This window comes from Bubalus bubalis, chromosome 3 (assembly GCF_019923935.1).
Source record: "Bubalus bubalis isolate 160015118507 breed Murrah chromosome 3, NDDB_SH_1, whole genome shotgun sequence".
In the NCBI taxonomy this organism is placed as follows: Eukaryota; Metazoa; Chordata; class Mammalia; order Artiodactyla; family Bovidae; genus Bubalus; species Bubalus bubalis.
In genome coordinates this window covers 148,267,069-148,290,385 of record NC_059159.1, presented here as the reverse complement: position 1 = coordinate 148,290,385, position 23,317 = coordinate 148,267,069, and the positions used below count along the sequence as shown (strand labels likewise).

At 39.9% G+C, this 23,317-nt stretch overlaps 1 protein-coding gene across 3 annotated transcripts in view; it reads right to left on the bottom strand.

Moving 5' to 3' along the window:
• Window positions 1–8,454: 8,454 nt before the first annotated feature.
• The window catches only part of AUH (AU RNA binding methylglutaconyl-CoA hydratase), a 178,883-nt gene continuing 164,020 nt past the window's right edge, over window positions 8,455–23,317 (bottom strand). For all 3 annotated transcript variants that reach the window (XM_044940321.2, XM_006067986.4, XM_044940320.2), the window contains 4 exons: window positions 19,052–19,239; window positions 14,082–14,132; window positions 12,856–12,903; window positions 8,455–9,064 (listed from right to left, as the gene is read on the bottom strand). In XM_044940321.2, the coding sequence (XP_044796256.1) occupies window positions 8,987–9,064; window positions 12,856–12,903; window positions 14,082–14,132; window positions 19,052–19,239 (365 nt within the window). In that variant the 3' untranslated portion in view covers window positions 8,455–8,986. The remainder of the gene's footprint in view (window positions 9,065–12,855; window positions 12,904–14,081; window positions 14,133–19,051; window positions 19,240–23,317) is intronic.

Genomic DNA, 23,317 nt, shown 5'->3' with positions numbered 1-23,317 from the left:
GGACATGACTGAGCAACTGAACAAAGATAGAAACAGTTGGTATAGATAAAATAAAGGAGAACATTTTATAATAATAAAATTGTTAATCCACCAAGAAGACATAATAATTATAAATATATATGCATAACAGCAAAGTTGAAAATTAATGAAGAAAAACTGACATAACTGAAGGGAGAAATACACAATTCAACAATAATAATTGCAGACATCAATACCTCCCTTTCTATAATGGACAGACCAACTGGACAGATGATCAAGTAGGAAATAAAAGAACAAAGCAAGACTACAAACTAATGAGATTTAATAAAACACTTCATCCACCAACGGCAGAATACACATTCTTCTTATAGACACATGAAATCTTTTCCAGGATAGATTATATGTTAGGCCATAAAACAAGTCTCATTAAAATGCCAAGAACTGAAGTTATACAATGATGTGACTGAAGTGGGTTCACCAAACAATATGGAATTAAATTTAAAATCAATATTATAAGGAATCTGGGATATTCACAAGGCTGTTAAAATTTAGCAACACAATCCTAAAACCCCCAAAGGGTCAAAAGACAACACAAGGCAAATTATAAAATACACTGAGATGAATGAAAAGAAAATTGCATGTCAGGGTCCCAATACCGTCTTCAGATTCAGTAATTCACTAGGAGTCACAGGATTCAGCAAATATTAACAGCTATGGCATACATACTACATAATCAAAAGATACCAAGCAAAAGCAGCAAATGAAGCAAGGCAGGGGCAAAGATCAGGGACGATGGTCACATGCTTCTGAGGGTGTTCTCCAAGTGGAGTCACACAGGATGAGTTTAACTCCTCTAGTAATAAATTATAACAATATGTGAAGTGTGTCCAACATCTCATTAGAGACTCAGAGACCAGGGTTTTTGCTGGGGAGTAATCATGTAGGCATACCCCAACTGGCAAATATCCAAACTCTGTAATCAAAAAAGGAAATCAGGTGTTTAGCATAAACCATATTGTTTGTACAAACAGTTTAGATATAACTTATCAGTTCTGCAAATGGTGGGAATTGTACATCATCTAAGTTCCCAAATGCAGACCAAGGATCAACCTTGAATCAGTACTTTCCAAGGACAGCAGTTCAGACCTGTTGTACTAACTTTTCCACAAACATATCAAAATTTATGGGATATAACCAAAGCATTCTTAGAGATACCTGCATAGTTGTAAATGCCTATGTTAAAAAGATCTCAAATCAAATAACCTAACATTCTATCATAAGGAATGAGAAAAATATGAGCAAACTAGACCCAAACCAAGTAGAAGAAAGGATATAATAAATATTAGGGTCAAAATAAATGAAATAGAGAACAAGAAAACAATGAAGAAAAATCAACAAAATAAAAATTTGCCTCTTTAAAAGGCAACAAAATTGACAAACCTAGACAGACTGACCATGAAAAAAAAAGACTACTAAAATCAGTAATGAAAAAGGGGAATGTAAAGGAATACTATAAACAACCGTGTGTGAACAAATTAGATAACTTAAGTGAAACAGAAAAAATCCAAAAAGACACAAACTATTGAAAGGACAACATATTTCCCAACAAATACTTGTACACCCGTGCTCACAGCAGCATTATTTATACCAAAAAGTGGAAACAACTATAAAAAATTCGTCATCAGCTGATGAATGGATAAACAAAATGTGGTATATACATACAGTAGAATATTTCCAGCCATAAAAAGAAGTTAAGTACTGATACATGTTACACCATGGATATATCTTGAAAACATTATGTTGAGTGGAAAAAAATCAGACATAAAAGACTATATATTGTATAATTCTATTTATATGAAGTATTTAAAGTAGGCAAATCCAGAGACAGAAAGTAGGTTAGTGATTACTAGGGGCTGTGGGGAAGGGCAATCAGGACTGACTGATAATGGGTACAGGGCTTCTTCTCAGGGTGAAGAAAATATCTAGAATTAGACAGTAGTCACGGTTGTACAGCTGTGAACATACTAAAATCACAGACTTGTACACTTGAATGGGTGACCTTTATGGTGTGTGAATTACAGTTCAAAGGGAAGTTTACCAAGGTGACTTTTATCTCAACATCAATTTTAGGGCTCCACACACAGAATCAACTCAGATGTTATGGAGTAGAGTCCCCAAAACACATCTTAGTGATGCCTTTTTCAGGTTCCAGCAGCTTTGGAAATCCCTGTCCTCAGGTCGAATGAATAGACAAGATGAAGTCTTTTGTTTTCCTCACAGATGTGGCCTCCATTCTGAATCTGCTGAAGACCTCAGCCAGGTAGGCCTGGTCCAGGCCAGGACTTGGCTGGCTCCTTTCCCTGGTCCCTTTAACCACAATACTCCTCACATTCACTTTCCAAGACAAGCTTATGCTTGGGGGGAATTTAAAAATGCCAGGTCTGTCTAGTTTTTCAGGAAATTTGACATATATTTTCAGATCTACACAAGCAAACATTTTTTAATACCCATAGCAAATGAGAGATGACACACTCTACCTGAACTCAGGAGTACCAGCGCCGTGGATGGGCTGGGATACACACCCTGTTAGTCTTTTTAGAAGAGTGGTTGGACAGTCACAAGTCACATACACATTCCCACAAAGACCATAGCAAAACCAGTACCTTTCATATTAGATGTTATATTAGATAAACACCTTTCTTTGTGTCCTGTAAGCATCTGAGTGACTGATAGGTAATATGCATAATTATACCAATCAAACCATTCCAATAATTACATTTCTTTCCACCAAGTCAGATGTGGGATGTCATTTCCTGTCTTTTATGGCACAAAACACATTTCTTGTATTTTTGAAATGCTCAAAATAAGGCCACTCATGAGCAAGTTCTAGGCTTCATAAAAAGTTTGTTTCAGAACTGTTAATAGACAACTCAAAAGAAATGTTACTCAATGTAGGAGAGGCGGTGAGGAGTTTGAACTTTTCTCAGTTGCCCAACTGCTCTTCACTTTCTGTAAACTGCACAAAGGATTCATTCAGAAAGGTTTAGAGGCTGAAAGTGAAAGTGACTCAGACTACTTTCAAAAAGGTCAAGAAGTGCATTTGCCCATCCCAGTGCCTCTGAAACCCCGGCCTGCGAACAGCACGACTAAAAGAACACAGTTCCTTCGCGAGCCGTCACTCGATACCACGGTGATTTTCACTCTTTCTCTTAGAATTCAGGCCCTGCTCTGTGAAATGGGTTCATAAGAGACTGCGTTTGCAGAACATTTGACAATCAGTCTTTGAAAAGCCAATAGGACTGAACCTTGGCAGTGGGATGTGGGGAGTAGACAGGGCAGGCAACCCATCGTGCTCCCACGGCTCAGTGGCCCCAGGGACCTAATCTCCTGGAGTCTCCTCCGGGCAGGGCGCCCACCAGGCAGCCACGTGAGAGCCAACAGGGTGATGGGAAAATGGATAATCCTCCCTCCCTGGCCCTCGAAACTGGTACTATAAGCATGGCATTCAGGCCCAAGGATGAAAGTGAAACTGGTAGGGGCTCAGTCGTGATTGACATTTTGCCACCCCGTAGACTGTGGCCCTCCAGGCTCCTCTGTCCATGGAATTCTCAAGGCAAGAGTACTGGAATGGGTTGCCATTTCCTTCTCCAGGGGATCTTTCCAACCCAGGCATCGAACTCGGCTCTCCTGCATTGCAGGTAGATTCTTTACTGTCTGAGCCACCAGGGAAGCCTAAAGATACTTTTCCTCAAAATATTAAAAGAACTACTGCTAAGTTATGGATTATCCCAAGGGCCAAAGTAGTTATTAAATACAGACCCACTTAGGCAGGTCACTGCTCTCAGTGCTTCTTTATGACCCAACTCGCTAGTGAGCTGTCCTTGCAGCCGCGTATTTCCCATCTCTTCAGCCTGTGTTGGGATTGAAGGGGAGCCATTGGATGACTTCTGGGACCGTCCTCTGCCCCAACCCCTTGCCCACTTTCTTCTTCAACCTCAGTGGCAGGGAGCTGCTTCCGGGCCTGGGAGTATGGAAGCAGCTTCCCCTATTGACCATAGCCTCACCTCTGTGTGTGGATAAACATAGAACAGAGCAGAAGAGGAGTGTTGGGGATGAGGACCTGTGTGGCTTCCTCTGGCCCCTGGCAGCCTCAAAGGGTCCAGTTTCACACTGTAGTTAAAAAAAAAAAAAACAGCCACCAGGTTTCCCCAACCTCTTGTTTCCTGGGTGAACATTCAGGTTCCTGAACATGACCCTGAACTGGGTGTGGTTGTGAGACCCGCCTACCTGTTCCAACAGGTCTCTTTTAAAACGTGAAAAAAATCAAACATCACCACCACTTCTGTAGAAGATGACCTTACTGATTCCAGAGCCCTTTTGCATGGACACACCCGATCTGTCTTTGCAGGGATCACAAACGACTATGGGATTCCTTTATAGGTGAAGAAACAGGTTCAGAGGGAGGAGATGCTTTTACCAAATGGCCTCATCACTGGTTTCAGAAGAGTTGAAACTTGGGTGAAGAATGCCTGTGTGCTTTCCAGAAAAGCACAAAGTGAATCTACAAGCAACTGGAACTGCGACATTGAGAAGTGAATACAAGACTTGGGGTGGGCCTGACCAGTGCAGAATAGAGCAAGAGGCTCATCATTCTTCCCCAGAAGCAGCACGGGGTGCTCTTGACCCACACACGCTTCTTTCTAATGGGTATTCTTACCAAACACGAGTCCTCAGACTCACTGTTCACAGCTGCCAAGACTGGCTCCATATCCTCCAGGTGTCATAATGAGCGTCGGGGGCTCTGAATTCAGAATGCCCGCCAGAGACATAGCTCTGGCTTCAGTTTCTTAAACGATAAAATGACAAACCCATTACCTAAGGTTTTTAAGTATTGGATGTGACCAGGTAGCCAAAAAACTTAGTTTAGAGACGCTGAGCAGGCATCGCTGTAACCGTCACACTGTCTGCCCGTCTTCTGACCCCTCAATATGCACATCTAGTGTCTCAACGAGTCTCAAGAAAACTGGAACCACTTTGGGCAAAGGTTGACACACATCTATTGGTAGTCTTTGGTTGTGCCATTGGTTGTGCCATTTCAGGCTTAACAGTAATGACAAGTCAACAGTCTCAGGTTCAGTCCCAGACTCTACCACCCGTTATCAAATTGTGTTCGTTTCCTGCTCTGGATCCCAGGAATAACCAGCACCTCTCCTTTCCTGGATGCTATGAAGAGTAAACAACTGCGGATGGACACACCTGGAGGTATTTAGGGCTTCATAAGCTGTAGTCATTATTATCCTAACAATACCCAGCTCTATTTCTCTTGTCGCCTGCACATTAATATCCTCAATGATATTGTCAAACTGTTCCCTTGAATCCAAACATGCAATACTGTGTTTTCTATACTTCAAAATGGGATTGACAGCCTGGTGGCCGTGAGCTCACTTTGCTGGTCCCAGGGAACTGTCAGCTCACTGTAGAAGGGTCACCTTCCTACTTTGAAGCTGGTGCTGCACGGATGAACGTCACGAAGGCTGGCCCTGCCACTTGAGAGGCGTGTGTCTTCGAGGGTCCTTGGGGGTCTTTTATTCTCCTCACCGGGTACCCAGCTCTCTTGTATTACCCTGGGGTTTCGTTTGAAAAACAAACAGTGTGAACCAAACTGTTTGATGATTAGGAGCCAGCCCTCTGAGGGGTAGCTGAGTTTTGGGATGTTCCCCAAAAGACATCTCAAACAGTGAGTTTTCAGGGCTTGAGATCCACAAATATTTTGAGCAGTTTTTCATCCTATCTGCCAAAACATCCCCAACCATATCTCACAATCTGTAGCCTGTTTCGTCAACACAGAAGAATGGCTCTTCATTTTATCAAAATATTATCAAGTAACTTTGAAATGCTGTTATTTTTTCTTTTGTGATGCATGTACACGTCTTGTTTAAATATGAGAAAATTTCTATTGTCTTCTGATAAAATCCAATAAATGTCGACATACACATTAGTTAATATTTAACTAGGTGAGTAGGCAAACAACAGAAGGATTAAACATTTAAAATGTTTGCCTACTTGTCAGGATTTCTGGACCCCTAATTAAAACAAATGTAGGGCCTCCCCTAACTAGAAGATGGAGTGGAGATCAAGTGAGGAAATGGGCCAGCGGGTAGCCAGCTATGAGTCCATTTGAAAAACAAGCATTTTCTGTAATTACACTATCCACAAAATGACACCCAATTACTCTAGTCCGTATCCAGAGCGCTGTTCTATGTACTGTCAGGAAAAGTATGACAAGCTAAGTTTTTTGACAGCCAGAAAGCGGGGAAAAAAAGCACAGGAAAGCCAGGTGTTTTTTATTGAAAACAACACAAACTTGAAATGACCCTTTAAATCACAGAAAACAAGTCACAGGAAACCCGAGTCTTCTCTCGGCCGTGATTACAAGTCCTCTCTTGACTCAGAACCTCTGTTAACTTGGATACCTCTTTTCCTTCCAGAGAGAAGTTATAAATTAACCAGCACTACATTACCTCAATACTAGTAGGTCTCCTGTTCTGAGATAACACAAAATGTTTTTGCCCTGAATTGTAAATGTGCCTGGTTAATCACCCTCCCTCTCTCTCAACCGCCTTTAGTTTCGTCTGAATGTGTGGCTACATCCACTGCATTTCCGGCTTGCTGCCGTAGATTTGACATGGTTTCAATTTAAGGACTTGAAAACACTCAAGTTCTGGAGGAAAACAAAAGAAGTTGGGGCTCACCTATCAGAGCAGGTGCTCCCTCTGGAAAAAGCAGCTCTCCCACCTCCCCCAACCACCAGCCATTGGACCTCAACCTGGGTGGAGTGTTAGGACCACGCCCCAGCAAGACTGCTTTGCTAAATGGAAAACCAAGAGAAATGCAAATGTCTGTAGAGACAGCTGAGCAGACACGTGGAAGTTACTACAGGAGGATGTCTTTGCTTTCACATATACTCCAGTGACTTAATCAGAACTTGTTAGATTAAATGGTGTTCAATCAGCAGCAGACTACAAATCCAAGACAGGAGAGACAAGTCACTCAGCACACTCAATTTCCCCGCGAACATAATTATTTCCTATTCAGAAAGGAAGTGGCCTTTGAAAATGTCATGGACAGAGAAAAATGGTCCTGAAACCTTTCAGTTTAGTTCAGTTGCTCAGTCGTGTCTGACTCTTTGTGACCCCATGGACTGCAGCACGCCAGGCCTCCCTGTCCATCACCAACTCCCAGAGTTTACTCAAACTCATGACCATTGAGTCGGTGATGCCTTTAAAGGACCATGAAAACAAGGACCAGCACTTTATTTGCAAATTATCCTGTAGGAAATGAATTAGGTACAACTTTGTCAGCAAAGTGTACACACCAGCAGATACAATCGCCAAAGCCGAACATGAATTTTAATAAGGTCCTTTCATACAACACTGATCAGCTGAGCAAACATCATAGCCTGCACAGTGTCAGTGGCAAAGGTGACAGGGCACAGGGCTGGCTGTAGCGCAAGGGCGTAAGCAGGCCTACCTCTTGGCAGGGTGACCATCAGCCAAGGGTAAGTTCATGCTTCTCTCTCTCAAGGATTTTAGAATCGAGACTGAGAGTTCAATTTCTCAAATTAAAAACTAAGTTTCGATGATTTCAAAAATTCAAAGTCTATGCTTTCCAAGAACAAAGCTGTGGAAATGCATGAAACAGGCAGTCACCCACATGCTGAACTTGACTTCACTGCAGTGTTTGGGGACAGTGCGGCACCCCAGAGCTGGCAAATAACAGGAGCGGGTGGGTCCCAGAAAAGGGAGGCTTTGCTGGTGCTGCTGGACTCAGCCCTGGATGCAGCCCCAGAAAGCAGTGAGGTTTAATAAAATGAATACAAAATAAAGCTAGCTCAGATTCATTCAGGGAGCATACTGTTCATCTCCCTTTTGCTGAATTACATAGCTAATTCCCACACACTTCCTATCTGCCCCCCAGGCAAGGCCAAATAAACTCACATGACCCTGGAGCCCCTCCATCTCTAGGTGCTTATCTGGACAGGGTTAGAAAGATATGATGGCTGTTAGGTGGGGGAGAAAGGGTTGCCGTGTTCACCTTCTTTCCTTACTGAAATCAGGTGCAAATAGCTAGGGAGAGGAAGCCAAGAGCAAACTCCGCTTCACCCTTAATCCAGGACCAAGGCACTTCAATGGGCCAACCTTACTACACCATTTTACTTCTGGGTTAGGGCAGGGAGCCAGGCCACTGGCTAGGAGGGCTTCGAGGTTGTACCAGGCCTCCAGTTGGCTGCACAAGGCCTTTGGCCCCAATCTCTGACTGGTTTAATTCTCCACCATCCACACTGTATTCTAAGACTGACTACATAAAGAGGTCACCTGATAGAATCAGCAATAGACAGGTGGATTCTTCTAAAATCCAACATGCAATGACTTATTCAATACAAAAAGAATGGGGTAAGAGAAAAATTTCCAAGTATTCTTTTCACTAATTTTATTCATATTTGGTAATTTTCACTCAGAATCCTATCAACTCCTTTTTCAGTATGAGATGTAAGTATGTAGGTGCATGTATATACAATCCCTTAGAAACTTTATTTGGTGTAACTTCACATTTTTGGTGTATAGAAATAAAATTTATTTTCATACTATAGCACAGGAGACATACAATCAATATTTTTTCCTAGAGAGTATAATATATAAATTATTCACATTAAAAAAATTAAGAACAGAAAGCCTCATATGCAGGAGGTATTTAAAAATGTATACCTAATTTTGAATTGGTGTTTTTGACAGTATACACAACTAGCTTCCAAATCTGAATGAGTATGATGATACATATTTGAACAAAGTACGCATATGGGCCCACTCCAGATACTTAATTCAGTATACAGATAACTCGTTCTTCACTTTGGTCACTGCAATTCCAGGTGCTGAGGCATATGTGGATCTGAAAGGTACTTCCAGGAGTATTATTTATTACATTGGCATTTTAAAGATTTCTGTTTCTTCTATTCTCCTTTATAGCGAGGGGTCCTTTTCTCTTTAAAAGCAAGAAGACCTTCAAGTCTGTCTTTTGTTGGAATGGTCTAAGAGAAGCAAAACAGTATGTTATCTGTGCCCAAAATGAAAAACAACTATAAAAGTTTAATGAGCTTTATCTAAGGAAACTAATTAGAAGACAATCTAAAATTGTGAAACCATCTGAACAATTTAATTATGTGAACAGATTTATCATTCTAACTCCAATATGCTTTTTTCTTCCATTTTATTAAACATACTTCAATACAATTAAGAGTTTATTTTTTAGACAATTTTAGGTCTACTAAAAACCTAAGCAGAAAGTTCAGAGTCCCATATACTCCCCTCAAGCCCCTCATTGTTTCCCCTATTATCAACATCCTTTATTAACGTGGTATATTTGTTATGACTAATGAGCCTATATTGACACAGTATTATTAACCAGTCCATAGTAACATTAGGGATATTCTATGCATTTTGACAAACACATAATGTCATGTATCCACCATTAATTACAGCATCATAGAAAACAAGTTGACTGGCTACACATCCCTAATGCTTGACCTAGTCATCCCTGACCACCACCCCACCCCATGTCTTTTCCAGAATGTCACATAGTTGGGAGTCATATACTATGTACTTTTAAGATTAAAATTTGTTATTTAGCCATATGTGTTTAAGGTTCCTTCTTGTCTTTTCCTGGCAGAGTAGCTCATTTCCTTTCACTGCTGAGTAACAAACACCCCACTGAATGGATATATTAATACCACAGCTTTTATTCATTCACCTACTGAAGGTCATCTGGGTTGTTTCCAAGTTTTACAAAACTTAGGAATAGCAGCTTTGTAAAGCTGCTATAATAAACACCACTGTGTAGCTTTTGCGTGGACACAGGTTTTCAACTCATCTGGGTAAATGCAAAATTGCATGACCACTAGGTCATGTGGTAAAATTATGTAAGAAATGGCTAAACTGGGAAATCCTGTTTTTATGTGCATTTCTTAATGTCATATGATGTGGACCATATGTACTTATGCTTATCTGCCTTCTGTATACCTACTTTGGTGAGGTATCTCTTCAGACCTTATATCTTCTTTTTAATGAGCTATTTTCTTACTATTTCTTACTCTAAAAGCTATTTGAGTTTTACAAGTTTTTTCTGTATCTTGGATGTAAGTCCTTTATCAGATATGTTTTGCGAATATATTTTTCCCAGTCTATGGCTTATCTTTCCAGTCTTTTCAAAGTGTCTTTTGCAGAGTAGTAAGTTAATTTAAATAAACATAAATTCTTTTTCTTTCATGAATTACACTTTTGGCATTATATCTAAAAAGCCATTGCCAAACTTGAGGTCATCTAGAATTTCTACTATGCTAACTTAAAGAAGTTTTATAGTTTTTCATTTTACATTTAAAAATAAGTCTATAGGTCATTTTCAGTTAATTTCTGTAAAAGGTATAAGGTTAATGTCTAGATTCTTTTTTTTTTTGGTAGTTGAATGTCCACATGCTTTTAGTACTATTGATTTTCAAGATTACTTTTCTTCATTGAATTGCCTTTGCTCTTCTGTAAAAGATCAGCTAACTATATTTGTATGAATCTATTTTCTGAGTCCCCTATTCTGTTTCATTAGCCTATTTGTCTTTATTTTTGCCAGAACCACACTTTCTTGATTACTGCTTTACTGTAAGTCTTAAAGATGAGTAGTGTCATTCCTCCAACCTTGCTCCTTACTAGTGTGGTAGCTAATCTATGTCTCTGGACTTTACATATAAACTTTAGAACTGGTTTGCCAGTATTAGGAAAATAGCTTTCTGGCATTTTTATTGGGATTGCACTACACGTATGATCAAGTTGGGAAGAAGTGATATCTTAAAATATTGAGTCTTGCTATCCATGAATATGAGCTATCTGTTTATTTAAATAGTGATTTCTTTCACCAGAGTTCCTTCTTTAGCTTGGATTATATTGATTTCTGAATGCTGAACCAGCCTTGCATATCTGGGGAAAAAATATTACTTGGTTGTAGCATATAATTCCTTTTATAGATTGCTGGATTTAGTTTGCTATTATTTTGTTGAGGATTTCTATATCTATATTCATAAGATAGTGGTTTACAGTTTTCCTTTCCTGTAATATCTTTAGTTTTGTTATGAGGGTAATACTGTCCTTGGGCTTCCCAGAGGCACTGGTGGTAAAGAACCCACCTGCCAATGCAGGACATGTAAGAGATGCAGGTTTGATCCCTGGGTTCAGAAGATCCCCTGGAGGAGGGTATGACAACCCATGCCAGTATTCTTGCATGGAGAAAGAGGAGCCTGGCAGGCTACAGTCCACAGGGTGGCAAAGAATCGGACACGACTTAAGTGTCAGCACGCACACACGCACTGTCCTAATGGAGTAAGTTAGGAAATATGCCCTCTGCTTCTATTTTCTGGAAAAGGCTGTAGATAATTGGCATAATTTCTTCATTAAATGTCTGGTAGAATTCACCAGTGAAAAATATCTGGGCCTGGTGCTATTTCAGAAGCTTATTAATTATTGATTTAATCTGTATTAAAAACATAAGACTATTCAGATTATCTGTTTTTCCTTGTATGAATTTTGGTATATTTTATCTTTCAAGGAATTGGTCTATTTCATCTAGGTTATCAGATTTGTGGCCATACATAGTTCACAGTATTCTTTTATCCTTTCAGTGTCAACAGGATCAGGAATAATAACCTTTCTTGCATTTCTGATAAATTGACTTCAGAACTTTCTTTTCTAATATACACATTTAATGCTATAAATTTCTCTCTAAACATTATTTTTGATGTATTTCCACAAATTTTGATAAGCTATATTTTCATTTTGATTTAGCTCAAAATATATCTTAATTCCTCTTGAAACTTTCTCTTTGACACATGTCATTTAGAAGCACACTGTTCAATCTTATTAAAAAGATTAAACCTCACCATTAATAGGTAGGGTTCCATCTGTCTTTCTTTAACTGAGTTTTAGTTTAATTCCCTTGTGGTCTGACTATTTTGTACGATTCCTGTTCCTTTACATTTGATAAGGTGTGGCCAAATATGCTTTTAAAATTTTTCTTCAGACTCTGAGGTTGTCCATTTGTAAGAGGTTTGTAATTTAGTTCATTCATGGCATGTGTTCATCAATGACAGGTGGCAATTTATATATACAGACCACAGTTAACACTCTAGCTCTAGCTTCTAATTCATGATTCTACCATGCTTAAATGGGAGCTAACACAGTTTCTAATTCTCAGAAAAGGTGGAACAAAACTCTTAGGCCACTTTACATGCCCTAAAACAAAATGTTATCTTTCATTTAAAAAAGGACAGAAGAAAGGAAGGGAGGAGGGAAGATTTGTTCCTCTACAAAAAGCCCTATTAATTTGTGTATAAAAAAGAAAACAGTATGTAATTGAATTAGTGAACTTTCAGTGAGTAGGAGAAAAGGTTCAGAACATCAGGAAAAGTCAATGAGTCTCAAACTCTGATGTTCCCTAGAGGCACATGGTCACAGCTGCCTTCTTCCCATCTCTCTGCTCTGGAGTGAGGGTTCAAACCACACCCAGAAAACACAACATGAGCCAGAGAGACATCTACAGAACAAATGCTACTAACAATTATTCCAAAGGTTTTCTAAATGATGTAGACAGGAGTCATCATTAAGTGAAACAGAATCAGTCACAAGAGCTGGTGATAATTAAAGAAAAGAAACAAACAATTTCAACCCATTTGTATGATTTTGTAATAGGCATGAGCCGAATCTGCTCATGATATATAATTTAGTTGACTTATACAGAAGGTAAGGGGTATCTGCATTGAATTATAGAGATTTTATCACATACCTGAGCATAACATGCTTCTTCTATGGCTAATCCTGTTACTAAATCGACCTGATAATAAAAATATAACTCATTTTAGCAAGAATTACTTTTTAAAAATATGGTATATCAATATAAATTCAAATTTAACAACCTTATTCCAAAAGAACAGAATTCTTTGATGTAATACAGCAAATCAGAAGTATGACCAGCATAAGAAACTTAGTTTGCCTGGGTTCAAATTCTGAATCTACTATATGCGAGCTGTGTAACCTTGCTTACACAGGTTACTTAACCTCTTTTGCCTCAGAGAGGTGCATCTGAACCAGTAGCTAATTATAGTATCTACCAAATGGGGTTATTGGAAGATCAAATGAGTTAATCTAGGTGAAGTCTTTATAAAGTACATAAGACATATCTATATATTGCCTGGCAGCTCAGATAGCAAAGAATTTGCCTGCAATGAAAGAGACCCGAGTTCAATCCCTGGGTCAGAAATACCCCTGGAGAAGGAAAGAATTTTTAAAACCCAATCAAATGCCTTTAAAATTTCTTTAAATGTATTTACTGCTAACAAATTCAACCCTGTTTTACTGCTATGAAGCCCAGGAAAATATAGCACTTCTGGGTCTGTAAGGAAAAAGTGTCTTTCTTCAAAATTCCTATAATTTATCCAAAATACAACTGCTATAATGCAAAGCCCAAAGTAAATGGGTGCCTGCGTGGATCCCTTGGCCTGCTTATCTCTCCGCTGTCCTAGGGCCTCAGCTCCTTTGGACTATATCACCAGAGTAACCCCAGGGCTCCCTACAGGGTTTACGTGTGTCTCACTGGAGAAAGCACATGGAAAAGTTAAAGATGGTCTCCATGCTTAGTAGGAGCTTTGCAGCAGGAAGTTCTCCTTAGAACATTTTTTTTTTTTTTTGGTAATATGATAATGGTGCTGAGAATACACAGAATACTCTTTTGTTTTGGTTTTCTATGAACTACTAGCCAATGAGTCTATTAACTCAATGGCAAAAATAATAAACATGTCATATGCTTCAGGGCACAAGTGAAATTACTGAATTCTGTGATTATGATACTGAATCAACTACAGCTATAAGCAGAATGAATTCACTGATGTAGCTAAAAAACACCTCAGTAGCTTTCAGTAATCACAGCAGTAAATATTTTAGAATATTAAAAAATAATGGTTCATTTAAATTAATTTCCACTACCTATTCCAACAAAAAGCTTAGGACACTCACCTCCATTCCTTGATTAATTGCTAATTTTGCCACTCTCATTGCAACAGGTCCCTAAAATTCAAACAAAACATATTTTAACTATTATTAATGCAAATTATGTTGTACATCACAGTTAAATTCAGAAATTCCCTTTGCTGGATCCATAGTATAGAAGCAACAATGGCTGTAAGATAACTGACGGGAAATTCATTTTAGGAGATTTGCAAGGCCTTTGGGCTTCCCTGATGGCTCAGAGAGAAAAGAATCCCCTGCAGGGCAGGAGACGCAGGAGATGCAGGCTTAATCACCAGGCTGGGAAGGTCTCCCACAGGAAGAACAGCAACCTACTCCAGTATTCTTGCCTGAGAAACCTACGGCTACAGCCCAAACGGTCACAAAGAGTCGAACACAACTGAGCAACTAAGCATGCACGCACAGCTTTTAATTATTAATAAATCATAATTGTAACCCCCAAACTGCTGCATCCCCATATGACGCAGAGCCCACGCGTGCTGCAGCACAGCACACTAGATGTTTGGAGGTCGGCAGGTGGCATGTGTCCAGTAGAAGGCTTTCCACTGTTCAGCAAATCTCCCTACAAGTTAAGTAGGAAAAAGAAAAGGAGGTAAGAGTGTTTGGCACAATTAACATACCCATCAGTGGTTTGACAGAAGGTTGGACTGTGTGTTGTCACCCTGCTTATTTAACTTATATGCAGAGGACATCATGTGAAATGCCAGGCTCGATGAAGCACAAACAGTAATCAAGATTGCCAGGAGAAATATCAATAACCTCTGATATGCAGATGACACCACCCTTATGGCAGAAAGTGAAGAGAAACTAAAGAGATACTTGATGAAAGTGAAAGAGTGAAAGTTTAAGCTGGTTTAAAACTCAACATTCAGAAAACTAAGATCATGGCATCTGGTCCCATTCCTTCATAGCAAATAGATGGGGAAACAATGGAAACAGTGACAGACTTTATTTTCTTGGGCTCCAAAATCACTGCAGATGGTGACTGTAGCCATGAAATTAAAAGACACTTGCTTCTTGGAAGAAAAGCTATGACCAACCTAGACAGCATATTAAATAGCAGAGACATTACTTTGCCAACAAAGATTCATCTAGTCAAAGCTCTGGTTTTTCCAGTAGTCATGTATGGATGTGACAGTTGGACTATAAGAAAGCTGAGCGCAGAAGAACTGATGCTTTTGAAATGGTGTTTGAGAAGACTTGAGAGTCCCTTGAACTGCAAGGAGATCAAACCAGTCAACCCTAAAGGAAATCAGTCCTGAATATTCTTTGGAAGGACTGATGCTGAAGCTGAAGTGCCAATACTTTGGCCACCTGATACAAGAACTGACTCACTGGAAAAGACCCAGATGCTGGGAAAGACTGAAGTCAGGAGGAGAAGGGGACGACAGAGGATGAGATGGTTGGATGGCATCACTGACTCGATGGACATGAGTTTGAGTCAGCTCCAGGAGTTGGTGATGGACAGGGAAGCCTGGCATGCTGCAGTCCACGGGGCTGCAATGAGTCGGACATGACTAGAGATTGAACTGAACTGAACTGGGCTGGAGATGAGGCTGACGCTCTTGATTAACATGGGAGTGCAGATATCATCTGTTTTAGGTAGTGAATCTGTATGGTTCTTCCCTGGGCATCAATAATTAATCACAATGATGATGTACTAGTAAAGACATGTCCTCCAGGTGGTACTCCCACATTACACAAAAGCTTCAGGTCCAGATGAGTCCTTCAAGATGTGTGAGGGTCAAAACTGAGAGTCCTCTGCGAGAAGGTTTTGTCTTAGAAAACCACAATCCTCCAGATGGAATTTATTTGATCACATTTTAAATTCCTGAAAATTGTTATGAGTGATGAATTAGAATTGAATGGTATAGTTTTAAGCACCTTTTGAATTAAAATGCAAGGGGCTCTAAATAAGAGGCACAACAAAGGAATCCAATAAGTGCATAAATGCATGATAAACGCATGATGGCATGAAAAACGCCTTTTTTTTTTGGTTATCAGTTTTAACCTACCTAAATTCATTCCTAAATCATCTGCTGAAAAATTTTAAGACCCTGCAATTTTCTGAGACTTAGGCAAGTATCTTAGTTAGAATTCTTCCAAATGTAATTTGTATGTACTATTTTTTTTTAAGATCAACAATTCACTAAAAAACAGAACAAAACAGAGTACTCCTCTCAATGAGAATTTTATCCTTTCACTTTTATCACCAGCTGACCCAGACAAATGCTGGCCAAACTTCCACATGCACACAAGTCCCCAGGTCCCTTGTTAAAACGGTGATACTGATTCAGGGGTCAGGGATGGGCCCAGGGGATGCCTGGACGGCTAGTCCACAGACCACACTTTGGGCAGAACTGGAGAAATAGGAAAATGAAAACACTATTAGATATAATGCTTATTCAATTAGCTTCTCTTTTAAAATATGAAACCAGTGTCTCTTCTATATATACAAACCATTTTTTCCCTCAGATAGAAAAACAGAAGTAGATACACACAAATACAGAAGTCACGTAGAAATCCTAATTGTTTAGAAGTTTCCTGATTACTTAGAGACTCATCATTTAGTAACAAGATCTTTAAAAATAAAGACTGTTCCATCTCAAATTCTGCTTTGTAACTTGTGCATATAGTTTCACAGTTACACATTTTCCGAAGTCATCTGACATCTCCCTTCAGCTAGGGGAAAAATAATGTTAGCAATTAATGTTCTCAGAGGCTGTCCTTCAGATGAAAGGGACGAGGAGGACAGCCTGGTTTACCACATGGCAGGGTGCGGCCAGATGTCAGTGTGGAGGTGGGGAGGAGGCTCTAGGGTGGGGTGAGCTGCGGGCACTGAGAGAGAGAGAGAAAGAGAAAGAGAGAGCGCGCATGTGCGTGAGCGAGATAGCATACGAGAGAGCCAGTTCTCAGAGTGAGATAAAGAAAGGAAGCACAGAGGCACCAAGGGGCTAATGAGCCACCCGCCACCCTGGCGGAGACCTGTAACAGGGAGCTGAACACTCACATCCAAGGACCATGGGAGGCTGTGAATCTCAGAACTGGAATTACGCCCAAACCTTCCTTAAATACACTGCTTTACTTCAATTGAGACATGCTCTGGTCATCAAGTTTTAAGCTAGAGGAAGTCACTAAATCTGTATGGAGTTAAACTATCACTTCTCCTGATATGTGTACACCTTTAATCTCTCTTTAGCTAGATGTTTCCTTAATATTTTGAAGAAACATTAATACCAAAGTTACAGTGAGAGCTTTTCTTAATCTTAAAGTAGTGAAAGTCTTGTATTAGCTCTCTATCGATTTAGAGTATAAGGCTCTGTGTTACCTCAAACAGGGAATGAACATATATAAGGGCCCCACCCTGAAAAAGCTTACAGCTCGTAACTTAATTGAGAAGGACTGAAATAGCACCAACACTGGGCAGTGTGGCTTTAGAAACCAACTCAAATGAGAGGCCCCATCTGACAGCTCGCAGGGGACAGGTGCGCCACAGCAGACCTGGGCTCTGTCTCACAACAAAGAACTCCAAGAATGCCTCCTGAAACTGGATACAGAACCCCGAACAAATGTGGAGGGTGCATGCGTTTTTCTAGAGAGATTCATGAGAGTCCCCAAAAGAACTCATGGCCTCAAAAGAGGTTACAAATACTGCTTGAGTTAGAGAGGAAGTAATTTTGACTCCAGAAATGGTTCAGTTCAGTTCAGTTCAGTTGCTCAGTCGTGTCTGACTCTTTGCGACCCCGTGAATCACAGCACGCCAGGCCTCCCTGTCTATCACCAACTCCCAGAGCTCACTCAAACTCATGTCCATCGAGTCGGTGATGCCATCCAACCATCTCATCTTCTTTCGTCCCCTTCTCCTCCTGCCACCAATCCCTCCCAGCATCAGTCTTTTCCAATGAGTCAACTCTTCGCACGAGGTGGCCAAAGTACTGGAGTCTCAGCTTTAGCATCATTCCTTCCAAAGAACACCCAGGACCAATCTCCTTTAGAACGGACTGGTTGGATCTCCTTGCAGTCCAAGGGACTTGCAAGAGTCTTCTCCAACACCACAGTTCAAAAGCATCAATTCTTTGGTGCTCAGCTTTCTTCACAGTCCAACTCTCACATCCATACATGACTACTGGAAAAACCATAGCCTTGACTAGACGGACCTTTGTTGGCAAAGTAATGTCTCTGTTTGGTTAGGGAACTATAAAAGTTTTACAATCCATTGGGAATAAAGACAAATCACTAACTGTTTACTTAGCAAAAATCCTTTAATCTATGATTTCCGAACAAAGGACTATTTGAAAAATACTTCTGAAAGAGTGCGAGAATCAAGAAACCCTTCCAACACGTCCCCTGATGCTCTGTTTATTATTAATACTACTGCTCACGAGGATTAAGATCTGTGAGTAAATGTGCAGTGATTCCCAGATTTGAAGTGCACTTCTGAAGAAGTGGATTGTGCACAAAGGAGTTAAAACAAGGCCTCCATCACCATGAAAACAAACACAATAAGATAAACAAACTGGTGCTATTTAAGCAGGTTATCTCAAGTTAAGTGATCTCAATGAAAGCTCGCTTGACATAATGGACTGTGGGCTCCTTATTTATTTGTGTTTCAGTTTGGGGACAATCCAATGTGAAAGCCCATGTGTACAGTTCAGGTCAGGAGGACTAGCTGGCGAACAACTTAAGTTGCTGGGAATCTCTGTTGCATGTGATAAACACGCACATAATATATTATCAATGTACAGCTACAGTAAGGGTCTTGAATTACCTTCAAATCTTAATTCTGAAGGCTCTTAATGTTAATCTAGTATACGATTTCTAGTTTTACAGCTACCTGTATACTTCTCTACTTGGAAAGCAAGCAAAGGACATTATAGGTAGGTAAGATGATCACTGGTTTTGTCAATTTGTTGTAAGGTTATAACAAAGGGTAAAAAAAAAGAAAAGTAGTTAAATACCTGAGGTAAAAACTCTCTTGCTAGGTCCAAGGCCTTTCTGTAGGCAGCGTCCCCCTCCTGGTTCTGTTCTAGAACATGGCTGATCAAGCCCACCGACTTGGCTTCTTGGCCATCGAGCACACGTGCAGAGAAGATGAGCTCTTTCGCCAGGGACATCCCAATGGCACGCGGCAGTCGCTGCGTTCCCCCTACAGCATGGATGAGACAGAAAACGCATGCAATGACTTGGCACCCTTTCATTTTAACATCTCAATTTTTCATGTCTTCTACTGGAAAAACAAACCAGGGCCAGAAGTTTGTATGTTAAAATTAAGTAACTGGAAAACTACTTCAAAACTTAAATCTCATTTCTTCATTACTTTATAAAAATTATTCAAACTCCAAAAGCACTTAAGAATCTTGTATCACTATTAAGTGATTCTGACACTGTCCATCACTGGCAACAGAGCTGGCGTGTTCCTGAATCCAATCCATAATCATTACTATGTCAGGAACCAAAAGACGCACAGTGGTGGAGGGGGCTGGGGCAGCCGCCTTCCCCTTAGCTCATTCGCTAAGAGGAATGACAGGTCCACCAAGCTTGGCATTTCCACTTCAGTTTAGATAAAACATCAAATTCTGAGGAATTCAACTCGTGTACTTTTAAAGACTTATTTACAGTAAATGAACTGTAAACTAATTTTAATTTAATGAAAATAAAAACAGATAATTGCTCATGAAAACAGGCTTTGTCCCACGGTTTTATTTTTTTTTAAGGCGAGTGCTAATCATCCCCTGTTGCAGTATTCTATTAGATCCATGCTCACTCCAGTATCTTTAAGTGAGGAAACTGTGATTTCATTAAATAGAAAGCTAAACACAAGCAGGTCATATTCTTATTGGTGGTTTTAATTCCTACCAACAGGAAGACGAAAACAGCTGCAAATCTTAAATCTTATCCTTAAGTCTTATCCACGAAGTGGCAGCTGGGCTGACCAGGAGGCGGAGGAAAGGCTGACTGTGAGGGTTCAGGGGAGAAAAAGAAAACTGTTGGTCAGACATCTGAACGAGCTCACTGTGTTTCTTTGCCCATGAAGTTCATTCTGCATTAGTTGCCAACATTTATAAACTGAGTAGGTGATTTCATATAAACATTAGTTTTAACCTGGAAGTTAACTGCAGCTGCACCTTTTAGATACAATGCACTCAAGCTGCCACAGCCTCCACCACTTCCTACAACTCCAATACTGCAGACTGAGACGTTTTGATTTTCTTTAAGCGATTTTAAAAGGAAGGTAAAATCATTTCTTTTACCCACATCTCAATCAAAAGTTGGGGGGGGATGAGAGTCAAGTTACAAGAAAACATACATCCCTTCAATAATTAAGTATATTCCTATGTGTTTAGCAAACAAAGCACACTGGTATTGGAAGCTTATGATGCTATTATTAAACAATTATGTTGAGAACCATGACCATGTTTTGAAAATATAGGTGATTTATTAAAAAAATAAATAGAAACAAACCTCAAAAGGATTCACATTTTCTGTAGGGATTGTTTTTGAACATAAATGAGTTTAGGCTTCCCTGGTGGCTGAGCTGGTAAAGAATCTGCCTGCAATGTGGGAGACCTGGGTTTGATCATGGGTTGGGAAGATCCCCTGAAAGACAGCACAGCAACCCACTCCAGTATTCTTTCCTGGAGAACCCCATGGACAGAGGAGCCTGGTGGGCTACAATCTATGGGGTTGCAAAGAGTTGGACATGACTGAGCGACATGACTGAGCCACTAAGGCGAAGAAGGCAATGGCACCCCACTCCAGTACTCTTGCCTGGAAAATCCCATGGACGGAGGAGCCTGGTAGGCTGCAGTCCATGGGGTTGCTAGGAGTCGGACACGACTGAGCGACTTCACTTTCACTTTTCATTTTCAAGCATTGGAGGAGGAAATGGCAACCCACTCCAGTGATCTTGCCTGGAGAATCCCAGGGACAGGGGGGCCTGGTGGGCTGCCGTCTATGGGGTCGCAGAGAGTCGGACACGACGGAAGCAACTTAGCAGCAGCAGCAGCAGCAGAGCGACTAAGGACAGCATAGCACAGAGTACTGCTTCTATAAACTGCAGCTACTTATTGCTTACATTCCCCAAGCAGTTAGAGATGGTACGTTTAAAGGTATTTTATGCGACATGGCGAGAAATGTGTGTGAAAAATGAAGCACTGACAAATTTGTTGCTCAGTGTAGTAAAGATAGGTCTGAGAACTTACAGAATAAACTTCATGGAAAAAGACAAGTTGTTTATGGTATTTCTAATGGCAGCTGATCAGAACAGAGAGATACAAGTAATACAACCCAGTTATATTTACTCATGGAACTGAGGAGGATTTTCAAGAGACTAAAGAACGTACAGCTATAGTATTCATAATAAGCACAACATTAGAGAATGATTCTTTGTTGTGTTCTATGAAAAGTTTAATGTAGACTGGTCAAAATTAACATGTGACCCTCAATGGTCACTGTTAGTGTGCACTTCTTATTCAACGGAAACTCAGTATTTTGCAAGTCCAAAAAGCTTAAGCCCATTCATCACATTATTTTGTAACAATTTAACAAAGGAACAGCATGAAAGTAACCTCATGAAACAGCTGAATGGCACAGAACTCTGAACTCTAAACTCTGCTAGATGAAAAGGATGCAGACTCTACTGTCTGCTGGAGGAAATGATGTGAGGCTGAGACACCTGGTGCTGAAGACCTTTCTGTTCTGCTGAGAACAGCGCATCACAGGATCTAAGGAAAAATCATCAACTTGACTCAACAACGAACACTGCATCCAAGACTTGGCTTTTTTGGTTGACATCACAAGGTATCTACATCAGGAACCTCATGTAAGTGCAGTCATACAGTATTTGTCCTTTTGTGGCTGGCTTATTTCACTCAGCAAAATGTCTTCAAGGTTCATTCATACTGTAGCATGTGTTAGAATTTCATTCCTTTATAACGCTAATATGTTTTGTTTATTCATTCTGCTGACCATGTTTTGTTTACTCATTCATTAGTTGAGGAACATATGGCTTGCTTCCACCTTTTGGCTATTAGAAATAATACTGGGATGAATATGTGTGCACAAACATCTCTTCAAGACCCTGCTTTCAATTTGTTTGAGTAGATGTCCTTAAGTGGAACTGCTGGAAAATACATTAAGTCTGTGTTTAATTTTTGATTAACAGCCATACCTTTTCAAAACAACTTCACCATTGTCTATCCCCACCAACCTGGCAAAGTGTTCCAATTTCTCCACATTTCTTACCAACACTTTGGTATTCTGTTTTTTGATGGCAGTCATCTTAATGGATATAAACTGATATCTCATTGCACTTTTGATTTGCATTTCCCTAACAACTAGTGACTTGAGCATCTTTTTATGTGCTTATTGACCATTTGTATATCTTCTTGGAGAAAAGTTTATTTAGGTCCTTTGCCCATTTTTAACTGGGTTGTTCTGTCATTGTTGAGTTCAAAGAGTTCTTTATAAACTCTGGATATTAATCCCTTATCAGACACATGATTTGCAAATATTTTCTCCCAATTCATTGGTTGCTTTTTCACTACTGATAGCATCCTTTGAGGCAGGCAAAATTTTTAATTTTGAGGGAATTCAATTTATTTTTTTCTTTTTTTGTCTTTGCCTTTGGTGTCATGGCCAAAAAGTAATTGCCAAATCCAATGTCAAAAGTTTTTCCACTGTTTTCTTCTAAGAGTTCTGTGCTTTCAATACTTACATTAAGGTATCTGATTCATTTTGAGGTAATTATTGTATATGGTATAAATGTCCAACTCCATGCAGGTAGGAATCCAGTTTCCCTAACACTATTTGTCAAAACGGGCATGCTTAAATAGTTACACACATATGCGATTTGATTTCCTCATGCTTACCAAAACTGAATCTTCAGGAAACCTGTTTGGTAAGAAATTATCTGGTCCACTTTCATATGCTGCAATCCAGTTCACAGAAATCAAAGACTGATAGCTTGAACCATATTTTTACTTTATGGAATTAAAGGTAACTGACCCTTTACTATCCTCAAGTATATACCATTTGTGATTTCAACCTTTATAAAGATGATATGACCTGTTTGTCAACTAATACTGACAGTGTGAGCAAAGAGCTGTACAAACAGAAGTTACTGAGCTGCAGTGCAATACCACACAGAAGACAACAGGACTGATGTGGAATTTCAGATTTCTACAAATATCTCAGGAATAGGCACTCCAAATAGAAAACCTTTT